General features: G+C 38.7%; 1 protein-coding gene across 5 annotated transcripts in view; it reads left to right on the top strand.

The window, feature by feature from the left end:
* The window catches only part of camk2b2 (calcium/calmodulin-dependent protein kinase (CaM kinase) II beta 2), an 18,734-nt gene extending 10,182 nt beyond the window's left edge, over positions 1–8,552 (top strand). For 3 of the 5 annotated variants that reach the window (XM_072454253.1, XM_072454252.1, XM_072454255.1), the window contains 12 exons: positions 1–38; positions 120–214; positions 381–503; positions 780–863; positions 945–987; positions 1,221–1,292; positions 2,227–2,264; positions 5,137–5,185; positions 6,464–6,539; positions 7,028–7,122; positions 7,195–7,431; positions 7,740–8,552. The exon at positions 1–38 is cut by the window's left edge and continues 46 nt beyond it. In XM_072454253.1, coding sequence (XP_072310354.1) covers positions 1–38; positions 120–214; positions 381–503; positions 780–863; positions 945–987; positions 1,221–1,292; positions 2,227–2,264; positions 5,137–5,185; positions 6,464–6,539; positions 7,028–7,122; positions 7,195–7,430 — 949 coding nt within the window. In that variant the 3' untranslated portion in view covers position 7,431; positions 7,740–8,552. Of the gene's footprint in view, positions 39–119; positions 215–380; positions 504–779; positions 864–944; positions 988–1,220; positions 1,293–2,226; positions 2,265–3,601; positions 3,665–4,601; positions 4,647–5,136; positions 5,186–6,463; positions 6,540–7,027; positions 7,123–7,194; positions 7,432–7,739 lie in introns of all 5 variants that reach the window. The other 2 variants (XM_072454256.1, XM_072454254.1) reach the window with 2 other exon arrangements.
* The last annotated feature ends 4,319 nt before the right edge of the window (positions 8,553–12,871 follow it).

The following is a 12,871-nucleotide window of genomic DNA, read 5'->3' as shown; positions in this document are numbered from 1 at the left end:
AGAGGCGTATGGTAAACCTGTCGACATCTGGGCATGTGGTATGGATTTTTCCAGATTTCATTTCTAGAATTCTAACAGATGCCCGTTCCTTATTTTTAAGTATATATTCTTTTGAGTAGGTGTGATTCTCTATATTCTTTTGGTTGGATACCCTCCATTTTGGGACGAAGACCAACACAAACTCTACCAGCAAATAAAAGCAGGAGCCTACGATGTAAGTTTGTCATTTACAATGAATTATTACTGTCAAATTAAAACCAAACCAAGTTTCAACATCTACTCTGTATGTTGCAAATGTATAATTAGATTTAATGTTGGACAGACATACTTTGTACAAAGTCACACAATTTTGAGAAAAAAAATGTAGTGTGTGTGTGCAGTTTCCCTCTCCAGAATGGGACACAGTGACGCCTGAGGCTAAAAACCTGATCAACCAGATGCTGACTATTAACCCGGCCAAGAGAATCACTGCACAAGAGGCCCTGAAGCACCCATGGGTCTGCGTAAGTCTATAAGTTTATATCATAAATTAACATGAATTAATTCACATTACACACTACAGAACCACTGCTCCAGTGGCTTTGAAGGATGGGTCGTATGCAGAGGACACATTTCCCAGCGGGGACAATAAAGTGTATGGTCCTAAAGAATCGATCTATAGTTGTCACCTTAAGTGCTATATCTGGGCTCAAATCTAACTCACACTTTTCCCATGTTAAGCTGTCATTGCCTGTTCCTGATGCCTTATTTATAGTTTCTCTTTCTTTTTCTACTTTCAGCAACGCTCAACCGTTGCCTCTATGATGCACAGACAGGAGACTGTCGAGTGTCTCAAGAAGTTTAACGCCAGAAGGAAACTCAAGGTTTTAAAGAAAACATTTTATTTATTTGTTTAAGAGTCATTGTCACCTTTTGAAATCTGATTTCCTCTGCTTTTTGTCAAGGGGGCGATTCTGACCACGATGCTAGTCTCCAGAAACTTCTCTGGTAAGTGCAGTTCTCTGGATGAAGGGCGAATCTCAGCTTTCTGAGGAAAACACCACCTGTTTCAGACACACTTTTAACACTTACATTCATTTTGATGGAAGCAATGCAAATTTACCAGCCAACACCGGATATATTGTACTTAGTGATGTTTCTGTCCTATGTAGAAAGAAATACACATGTGGCTAGATTAAGTCAAAAGGCACAATTGCAAGAATTTTATGTCTGTTTTTAAGTGGGACGTCAGACTACAGCCCCTGCTGCGGTCAGTGCAGTTGCTGGGACCGCTGCAGGCATTGTTGAACAAGGTAATCACATCTAAAGACTCTAGTGATGATGTTATTTTTGGCTTTGGTGGGGTCTGGGCCCCTGTATCCTATTATGTCATCGTGATTTAATTAAAATGTAAAAATAAAAAATAACATTGCTGAATTCTGAAACATTCTGGTTCCAATGGTTTAGCTCTTTTTAATCTGTCTTCCCAAATCTTTCCCTAATGCTTCGGAAACGTTCGCCAAGGTAAGCTCATCGCTCCTCTGAAGCACAGCGTATTTAATCGTCAGAACTCTTTTCCTGGTTTAGACTCGGCTTTTCTTTTTCTCGTTTTCTGGTGTGTCCCTTCGCCTCAGAGGAATCACCACACAAATCTGTTTCTATGTTGCGTCTTAAATTTCTCACGCACTAGAAGGGATTAAAATGTATAAATGTGCTGAGTGCTTTTTAAAACGGAAAGAGCTTGAATGCAATAAGTCATGTTTCAGTTTGCATTTTAGGCGTTTCTCTGGCTGAGTTGTTTCCACTTTGAAACTATGAATAAACCTAGTTGTGGTTTGAGAGATTAACAGCCCCATTATCATATACCTGCAGCTCCATTTCCCTCATGCTTTTGCCCTTAATCCTGGCCAGTGCGTGTGTGTGTCCGCCGGGGAGAATATTGGGATTAAATGGTAAATGACAGACCTTTGCTTCAATGCCGCTGCCCTCTGCTTATGCAATGCTGTGTTAGGTGCCAGCTGATGGAGATTTGCAATGTGTCTGTTTGATAATGTGAGGTTTTCTTTAGTGTTGTTGGAGGAGTTTTCGAGAGGGGCACATTTGGTTTGTTGTGTTAAAGGGCAAACATGGTCATTTGTATAACTCCGAGATATCCTCCAGGTTAAGCGATGTAGACAAGTGTGGGCATCTGAGCTGGTAAAATGTGTACTCTGCCATCTGAAGGTGTGTCGTTCTCCCTCTCTGCAGCAGCCAAGAGTCTCCTCAATAAAAAGCCTGATGTCAAGGTGAGTCTTGAGATCCGTTTTGATCGGCCTCTTTTCCTTCTTTTTTTTTTTTTTTTGTATCTGCCTTGCTGAATGGAATCACAACCCGCATGTGTATCTTTATGTGTATCTGTAAATGCACGTGTGCTTTAGTGAAGTAACACGGTGACTCATGACTTCAAGTTGAGGCACACTTGTGGGAGCTTTTAACAGACATTTAATGGGGTTATTTAATTATTTACGTATTCATGTTTTCTGCTCTACTAAAGTTCTGGGATTGGTTGCTTCATGACTAGCGCAGCAAGCGAAGTAGCAGTTATTGTCCCAAATGAGATGTTTTTAAAGCAGTGGCTCCTTGTTCTGCAAGATATTGTCGAGCCTGTAGTGTTTTTGTTTTAGACTCAGACAAAGGTTGTACCCCTCATATTGTGTTCATTCTGTCACTGTTAATATGCATGGATATGTGTAATGTGATTAAAATAAACATTTGCTGGTTTATTTTGGTTTTGTTAAATAAATTAAGTGAGTAGATCCTGCTCAGTAAGATATTAAAGTTTTGTGATTCTTAACTAGATTTTTGGACAACTCTAAACCTAAATAGTTCTACTCTTGATAAAAAATAACTAAACCTTTTCATACAAGCATCTCTAATTTGCACACACACGCTTCTCTTTTGGTGCTCTGATGCTAATCTCAGATTATTTTCCAACAGATGATTAATCTGTTTTTACATAATCATAGTTTCTCCTTTAGTGCACCCAATTCTGAGGCTTCAGCTGCCTCAGAAAACCTCTGTTTTCTACAGAAGTACATATTTAAAACTTGAAATCAGCCTCTGGCAAATAAACCATTTGGATTTCAATAATTATATTATTATACATTGGAAATTTATGTTTTAATAATTAAAGAACAAACGGAATTATCAAAGAAATGAAAACAGGACATGGGTAAGTAATAAAACATTATAATGATCACTTAATATAGTGTAACACTTATAGGCTATGCCACACATTTTGACATAATAAACTAACGTTAAATGGGCATTATTTACAAGGTTCTGGTTTTAAACAAATACATCCATTTGTGTGCATGCTGGCATGGCGGTTCCTAAAATCTGTCTGTGATGTAATGTCAAATTTAAATTTGGTGTCACTGACTGATCTGTACATTTTTATCCACATTTGTGTGAAATGTAATGTAATTGGCCACTCAATCTGCTTTTGAAAACACAAACCCTCTACAGCAGATAGATTTTCCTTAGCACCTCCCATTTACAACAATAAACACTCTTTGAATCCATCCAGGGCACTTTTTGTTGTTACTGTGCACTAATGGAGCTCTTTGTGTTTTGTGCTCAGCCCCAGACCAACAGCACCAGAAACAGCACAGTCACCAGTCCCAAAGGCCCGTCTGCTGCACTGGTACGCAGCTCTGTCTCTGTTTGTCTCTATGTGACAAAACACACATGTGTGAAGGGTGAACAAGGAACAAACAGAAAATGTGTGCTCATTAGGAATTATAATCAATTAAATCAGAGTTTTGACATTGAATTTTTCACGATAATGCCATACTCAACACAAATCTAAACTGTATGATGAAACCTTACAATATATAAGCACATTTGGGTCAAACATTTTTTGGAGTTATTCCTCTTTTTCATCAAGTGAAACGCTGTCTTGTGAACTATACTTCATCTTAACTACAATATGTGGGCCTTCCTAAAGATGTTGAAATATTGTAAATGACATGGAGAAATAACTACAAGACAAATCCATATCTGATCATTCCTAGCATTAATGATGCGAATCCCAAAGTAGAGGTGGTAGATTTATCGAAAATATTATAATATTGCAATTGTTACTTTGGAGATATTAAAAATGAGAATATCAAGTGTATACTTTAACATTAAAGCTATTAAAACAGACCTAAAAAAGAGATAGAAATGTCCAGTGTAATCCTCCAAAGTGATATTTCTGCCCTTTTCTGGTTAATTTCCTGAACCATTAACATTTTGTGCAGACCTTGAAACTCGACTAAGAAATTTACAGAAACATTTTAGTTCATTCCTGATGCACCGTGTAAACACTGTCTGAAAATCATTGGCCAATAACTTGATGGTTTTTTTTTATTGGGTAAAGTGGAGAAAAAATGTTTAATGACCTATGAGATCTTCGGAGACCCACTGTCGCCCTCATCTTCTACTTTTCAAGTGTGTTCTTTCATGTTACATTGTCCATGTTTCCTGCATTTGTTGTGTTGCATTTACAGGTTTCCTATAAGCCTTTTAATACCCATGTTAGCATATCTTTGCTGCATTCACATCCGTCTCCCTTGTCTTTACTTCTAATTGTTATCCAGGAGCCTCAGACTACTGTTATTCATAACCCGATAGATGGGATCAAGGTACATCTTACTCACTCTTTCCATTTACCAGTACTCCATTTTCCCACCTGTGATCTTGTCGCTAAAACAGTTTCTGCAGGTGTATTTTGTTGAGTATATCTTTGTGTTTTTATGTACTTTGTGCATGATGAGCTCTAAAGTGATGTGCAGTTGTACTGTTATAGTGCCCCTGTATGTAAAGATGGGAGGCTCTGCAATAATGCTTCAAGTCGAACAATTCAATCAGACCTTGCCTATTGTAGCGCCTGTCCCACTGTTGAACTGTAGGAACAGTGATGTTCCAAATCCTTATTGGCACTGTGCCTTTGTGCAGCTGCTGACTCGCTCACAGATTCACTGTCACTGAGTCTGGCCAGAGTGTGGTGTTTTGTGTTAAAGGTTCAACTGCAAAATCTGTTTTAAAAGTGTGTGCATGCCTTATTTTGTGACGGGGTGTCCACAAGTAAAATCTCATTGATGTCTACTGACATCTATATGTATTTGTCGGCAGGGATCATCGGACAGCAGTAACACCACCATAGAGGATGAGGACGTGAAAGGTAAAATTAAGCTTTGGCTATTATGACAGTAGACAAACAGGTTATCATGAAAAACAAACTATGGTGACTTGACCCCTGCTCTGACCACTTGCTTACTGAATCAATGTGTTCATATGAGAAATAAATAGATAACATGTGTTGTAAAAACTTACCGGTAGAAAGCAGATGCATTAAAATCTGGTAAATGCAAAATGCATTTGCAAAAATAACAGAATACATTGTTGACTATGTTGAAAGGAGCTCTCTGTCTTGCTGGCTTACGATTGATAATAAGAGTGTACCAGTTAAATTGTTCATTTAACATAAACATGATTATTTTAAATAACACATCGTAAAAAAGACATCTCTCAGTGTTTATATCGTTACTTGTCTTGTAAGAAGTCAAATATGAATTTATTTTGCGGGCTCATGGTTAGCTCCATTTAAGGAAGATGTTTTAGTATTCATAATTCATACACATTCTGAAACATCTAAATAATTTATGCTTTTGATTTCATAATGGCAGATGGTTTCTAAAAATGGTTTGAGATAGTTCCCACGATGATGCATCAGTTTAACCTTTGGCTTAACAAATATTGGACATTAACATAAACCAAGTATTGACTTATGTAATTCTTTCAAAACAGATGAAGTTAAACATACTCATGTGAGGACCTATTTGTATGAAGCTTGTGATTTTGCATATTTGTAAATAAAATGAAAAATGTGCATGTTCTAGGAGTGGTTTCTGACGGAGTAGGAGAGATGTAGGGAAATAAGCAACTGAAATAGAGAGGGGGAGAGGGAGGGCACAAGGGAGACACAGGGGAGCACTAAGCCGTCCTCTCAGAGTCGGGAGGAAGCAGTCGAACAGGACACACTAAATCTCATCCAGTGCTGGGACAAGGATAGAGTGATGAGCTACAGCAGCCTGACATGCAAAATGAAGAAGTGAAGAAAGATGGATGGAGGTGAGAGAGGACAATTATATACTCTTCTTAATAGGTAAAGAATAATATATGTCTTCAGAGGGAGAGGAAACAAACAACTTAAGGAAGTAGTTTAAAGTGTGCGCTGAAGCGTAGTGGAGACTTTATTCAGGTTGACACATTTGAGGGACACGGAAGATAAGATTTGCAATGCTGTCAGTGAGTTGGAAGTCCACAGTGTTTGTTTTAACAATCATGTTGTGCAATTAATTTCAGCAACATTATTATACGCTTTGGTGCATCGTATAACCATTTTGATGTGATGAGGTGTCACATGGGACGGTATCACAGTGTGCTCATTTCCCTGCAGCTCGGAAACAGGAGATCATAAAGATCACCGAGCAGCTTATTGAAGCTGTCAACAACGGAGACTTTGAGGCCTATGCGTGAGTTCTTTATATGGTTTTGTACATTTTTTTGTGTTTTTGTGTATCTTGATGTGAAGTAACCACTAACGCTCTCTATCGACCTGGAATTTTTTTTTAATCTGACTGCATACAAATGTGTTTGATCTTTGTATTAAAAGATTAAAGAGTAATTACTTGTTTTATCCTCTTAATACCAAACACTTTAGACAAATGCTTGACAGATTGAGTAAGGGAGGGGCAGGCTGTTCTGAACATTGTTGATGCAATGTTGCTTTTAAAATAAAATACCATATTTTGGACATGCACACTATACTATAGATATAACACTTTTGATTTCATGATACATTTTACATTATTGCATGAATGTAGAAGTAATCACTCATCCAGGAGAGTTGCATTCTAACAGCGCTTCAGATTCACAAATGTGTTTTTGTTTAGATTAATTTCATCCATATTGCACCGAAGGTTATGACAAAGTTGTCATTTTTGTCTGCATGTTTTCACAGAAAGATTTGTGACCCTGGCCTCACCTCGTTTGAGCCTGAGGGTTTGGGTAATCTTGTGGAAGGAATGGACTTTCACAGATTTTATTTTGACAATCGTAAGTTCCTTATTGTCACTTATTTGATATACATTTATTCGTCTTATATTTTGCCCACTTTTCATTTTATAGTCCTCTCAAAGAACAACAAGCCCATTCACACCACCATCCTCAACCCTCACGTTCATATCATCGGAGATGAGGCTGCCTGCATCGCTTACATCCGCTTGACACAGTTTGTCGACGGACAGGGACGCCCGCGGTCCAGCCAATCAGAGGAGACTCGAGTATGGCACCGCAGGGACAGCCGGTGGCAAAACGTCCACTTCCACTGCTCAGGAGCGCCTGCTGCCCCAATGCAGGTATGAGGTATGAACATCTTCATGTTCATACCGAAGAATGTCTTCACATTCTGATGTGGTGTCATTAAAATATATATATATATATATATATATATATATATATATATATATATATATATATATATATATATATATATATATATATATTGAGATTTTTTGAGAATATTTGTGCTGAAATGTGGATTTGAATGTCTACAAACAAATGAACTAGGATTAACTTTGGTTGTTTAAAATTATTGATACAATAACAAATTGCAGAGGAAGAAAATTGGCCTTTGGTGTTTTCAGCTTCATGCAACTACTTTCTACTTTTAGGAGCCTGAACTGGTGCTGTGAGGAAACAAAGAATATGGGAAGATCAGCATGTTATGACGGAGAGAGAGGAACATCTGGGTGTAGATGGTTCTGAGGTCACAAGTGTCTAGTGTTGGATTATTGCTTGTCCTCTGCACACCAGCTCTCTCTCTGAGTAACATCATTGGACTAAACCATCAAATCAACCCTATGCTCTGATCATCAAACCTTCTGCCGATTGCCTGGAAACAGGGTGGACGTTTAAAGTATGACGACCTGGGCGTGTGTGTCTATCTCCAAACCCCCTTTACCTTCCACTACAGTCATGGTAAAACTTCTTGGTGGATTTGGTCTGTTGTTGTACTCTATATTTTACAGTATATTAACAGTCATTCTATTTCATTTTCAATGATATAATACAATCAATTCTTTTTTATAACAAGCATGATTCTTCTGTATCTGTAACATTAAGAGCAGTGACTATTATGCACGTCTTGCCTGTGGACAATGAACATTTGGTACGAAAGTCTTACACAAACCAGTTGATGTATTTAGTTGTGTTTTTATCCTTTCTCTTGTGTGTGTTTGACTGAGAACAGATTGTGTGTTTTGCAGTGTCCAATGGCCCCTCTGTGAGATGTTGCACAAATGCAGTGAAAACATGCAGCATGCTAAAACAGTACTTGAGCTAATAACGTCCTGAACATTGCAAGTAACTACTGAACTAATGTAACTATGAATAACAAGTTAAGTATACCACTGTTCTGTAATTTTTTATTGTGGTGACCTTCTCAATACGCATGGAAGTTTATGTTAATACATTGGATAATTGGATGTTTCTGTGTGTTTGATTTGTTTTTCTTCTGCTGTGTAAAGTGCTTTGTGCACTGGGCTCTGAAATGACATACAACTAGTACAATTATTATTAGTATTATGTAAGTTATTTAATCAATCAATCAACACCTGAATACAAAATATACAACTTTTCTTTCTTTCTTTTTTTCTAATACTTGAGGAAAACATTTGACATGATTTAACTACACTAAAGGCCTAGTTTCTTGTCAATATCCAATGGCAGTAGTTTTAAACCTATGTTTTGATTGTACATCTATGCATCATACGCATTGTAGAAAAAGGTAGACAGGACATTATTCTAAAAATCAACTTTCATCTGAGCGTCCTTTTCCATCTGCCAAGATGGTCCGAAAAACTTGACTTTAGACTCGACATCACATGCATTCTGGATAAATATCTGGATAAAATATATCAATATATTTTATTTAAATTTTTACTAAACATTGTACCGGTGGTGTGGACTAATATAGGGCTTTGAGAAGACAAAACTGAACAATTCATTACAAACTTCTGTGCAATGCCTTAGCTGTTTCTGTCCACATTTATCGCTCACTAAATGCAGGTCAGATTCATTATTTATTATTATTATAGGACCCCAAACTAAAGATCGCCCTAGACCAGTGGTCCCAATATTTTTCATTTTAAGTACCACTTAAGCGTTGTTTCAGACTCTGAGAACCAATTAACTTAAAAAATTAATCAAAATATTGGCAGAGCATATTGTTCAATATGTATGAATCAATTAACTACTGTATAATGCTAACTATAATTATATTTCCTTGTTTTAATTATATTTGTGATATTCTACAGAAACATTTTAAAGATGTAAAATGTACTACAAAGAACATTTTATATTAAATTACTGTTCGATTCCACCTTTCTTTTGAATCTAATATAATTCTGTGGTGTGCCTCTATCAGGTGTCACTACAACTTTTTTTCACCTTGTTACCGTAATATGTGTTAAATCTCTTACAACATTGTTTGTTATTGAGTCTCCCATCAACCCAAAACATGGACAGTAGGTAAAAGCCTCTGTAGACAGGTCCCCGACCACTGCTCACTGCTCCAGAGGAGAGGCCACAGCGGCATTGTGGGATGGACCAATTTTCCAACAGGGACAATAAAGTGTACCTTATTTACTTTACCTTAAAATTGCTGTAATTTGAGCTGATTCACTACAAATCCGGAGGGCCACGGCTGCATTTGGCACCCGGTTCATAGCTTGGACCCCTGTCCATGATGCCATGACTGAATTAACAATCAGACTTTGAAAAGTTTAAGTTTTTACTTACAAATATACTTGTAAAAACATGAAAACATTTAAATGCTCGACTGTTAAAATCATCCTGACGTGGGGCCTCTCTTCTTACCAAGGGCTCTGTCAGTGTCTAGAGATGGCTCTGTTCTTGACTGTGGTACTAAAGAAAAACACAGAGAACTTGTGCGGTTATTGTGCCAACGGCCGCAAATCATTTTTGCTGGACGTGTGGGATTAAAATCTATGGCCAACTATGCCAAGCACTGCTGCTGAACCTGATCACCACTGTTGTTGTGCCACCTAGCTCCCAGCTACCTGACTCCAGTAAGTTTCACACCTGGACAGAATTCGTTCAAGCCACTGTGCAGTCCCATCAGGGGGCGGCTACACCTGAAGTCAATGTTGAAGCTTCAGACTTCATTGTCGCTGAAAGAACCCTGCTTGTTCAAGCCCAAGTTGACTCCGGGCAGAAGTTAAAGCACTCAAGGCCCTTTGTTCAGTTTCTTCAGACAGCAGGCTCGGTTCCCTCGCTCCAGAGTACAAGCAAGCATCGGGTCTCATCCGTGTGTTTGTGGCAGGCTTTGACGAGCAGCTGACCTTGAAACTGAAACCATGCATTCAATTGTTTTAGACCCTGGGTACCCTATCACCAAGTTTCTTATTAAGGACTGCGACAAAAGGCTTCACCATCAGGGTGCACAATGTATCCTTGCTGAGTTGCGACGCCAATACTGGATCCTAAGAGGACGCGAGGCTATCCGCAAACACCAGGACGGCTGCGAGTGCCAGTTTTGGCGTGCCAGACCCAATGTCCCAGAATGGAAGATCTTCCACCTGCAAGACTGCGGCTCTACAAACCACCATTCTACTCTGGGAGTGGACCGCTTCTGCCCACTCCTTGTGAAGACTGGTCGCTGCCAAGAAAGGAGATGGGGTTTTCTATTCAAGTTTATGACAACAACGTTAGATATTTTAGATATCCTCGAAAACTGGACTCTGATGCTTTCCTGCTCTGTCTACATCGCTTCAAGAGGCCTTCCAAGCCATGAACCCTCAACTCCAAAAACACTTTGCAGAGCATAGAATCAAGTTCTGGTTCAATTCTCCAGCCGCTCCCCACTTCGGAGGGACGTGGAAAAGGGAGGCTTCTTTAAAGTCTATTCTCTGAGCCACAGAGCTATCCTTCGTCAGCCAGTACCTACCAGGTCTACAAGATCGTCTGTGGAGGTGTTTCTCATAGTAGATCCTCACTTCCCAAGAGCATCCTGCCCCGTTGGCATCGTGACACAGATGGTTGGGTAAGAACGGCGGCTGTGAAGGTGAGAGAGATGATCTACACCTGTCCGATGCCTGAGCATTGGACAGGTGTAGATCACTGTCATCTTCCTCAGCTGACTGAAGAAGATGACAGTGCTCCTGACGGTCTTTATGATGATGGACATCCTAACTGATAATTGGGGCCAGCAGTGTCAAAAAGACTATATGGGAACTGAAGATTAGTTCTACGTCCCTTTTTAATTGTTGCATATTGTTCCTGCCAACTGTTTAGCAGCACCACATATATAATTAGAATCAGAATCAGAAAAGATTTATTGCCATTGCCAATTAACAAAATTCACAAACATAGGAACTTGCTTTGGTGATTCGGTGAAACATAAAACAATGAACAATAATAAAGCAACATATAAGATAAGATAAGATAATCCTTTATTGTCCACACATGGGGAAATTTCGGTGTTACAACGCAATAGATACAGGGGGAAAGGACAGATAACTTATAGGAAGTTTGAAAAAAAAAAAACCACTCTTAATAGAAGAACTCTTATAAACAAAACCAAAAAATCTTATTAACAAAACTCCTCTCATATCTTAATAGGGAATGGAGGGGGAAAAAATAAAAAGAAAGAAAGATAAAACATAAAATAAAATAATAATAAAATAAAGTAAATAATAATAAAATAAAGTAAAGTAAAAATAGCTAGCATAAGACTAAATAATACTAATACTAATGGCAAGTAAACACTCTTATTTACATCAGTTACTTGCACATGAATATGGCCTTAATTGCTTGTGAGTACGACAGTAATTGCACATGAATATGACGGTATTGCACATGATTAAGTCAGTTAAGTATTGCACGTGTTCAGGACTAACAGTGTTTGTTGTAGAGTCTGACAGCAGCAGGAAGGAAAGACCTGTGAAACCTCTCCCTCCCACAGCGAGGGTGGATCAGTCTCTCACTGAAGCTGCTCTCCAGAGCGGACAGAGTGTCCTGCAGGGGGCGACACTCATGGTCCAGCATAGATGTGAATTTAGCCATACATAAAATACAAAATGGTATTCATTTAAATCCACTATAGGATAAAAATGAAAAACATTCTCCTTATGTGGACATATCTACAGCAGCCTTCTTCCATCTTTATATAGGCCTACATAAACATAAATTACACCTGAACAGGGTGTATAAAACTTTATTGTAGACTGGTTGTTCAAATTTGTAGTGAGCAATTAAAATTTTATTTTAGTTTCAAGCTTTTTAATTTATGATTATGATTGTTATTATTTGTATTATCATTATATACTATTATTATAATTAGGTTTTTGTCCTCTCGAAGCCCACTCTGGTCCCTGACGTCACCGTGACGTCGTGGTGCCCGGTGATTAGAGCGCACCTCTGTTCTCTGTCTCATTGTGCGTGGAACAGACAGCAACAAGAAACAGCTCTTGTTAAACGCGGGGCGCGAATGAGACCTCAAAGGTACTTTTCTACTGTTATTTTCTAGACTGGTAGTTAAAGTTTGTCAAAGGTGTAGGAGTGGGCTCTTTCCTGCGGCACGTGAAGCGACTGTTGCATTTGGTGCAGAGGTGGACGGACAGGATATACAGGACGGAAAGTTTTAAACAAAGTCCTCTGCACGTTTTGCTGCCATTTGTGTCCAATGTCAAACTTGTGAGTGTGTCTGACCTGGTGAAGCTTTGTTTAGACTATACTCAAGAGCCTAAGCAGAAGATGCGAGGGGCCACGCTCTGATTGCCCC

This window comes from Eucyclogobius newberryi, unplaced genomic scaffold (assembly GCF_026437365.1).
Source record: "Eucyclogobius newberryi isolate DKJ021-1_F unplaced genomic scaffold, fEucNew1.0.hap1 SCAF_2, whole genome shotgun sequence".
NCBI classification, from domain to species: domain Eukaryota; kingdom Metazoa; phylum Chordata; class Actinopteri; order Gobiiformes; family Gobiidae; genus Eucyclogobius; species Eucyclogobius newberryi.
This window is presented reverse-complemented; position numbering and strand designations above follow the sequence as displayed.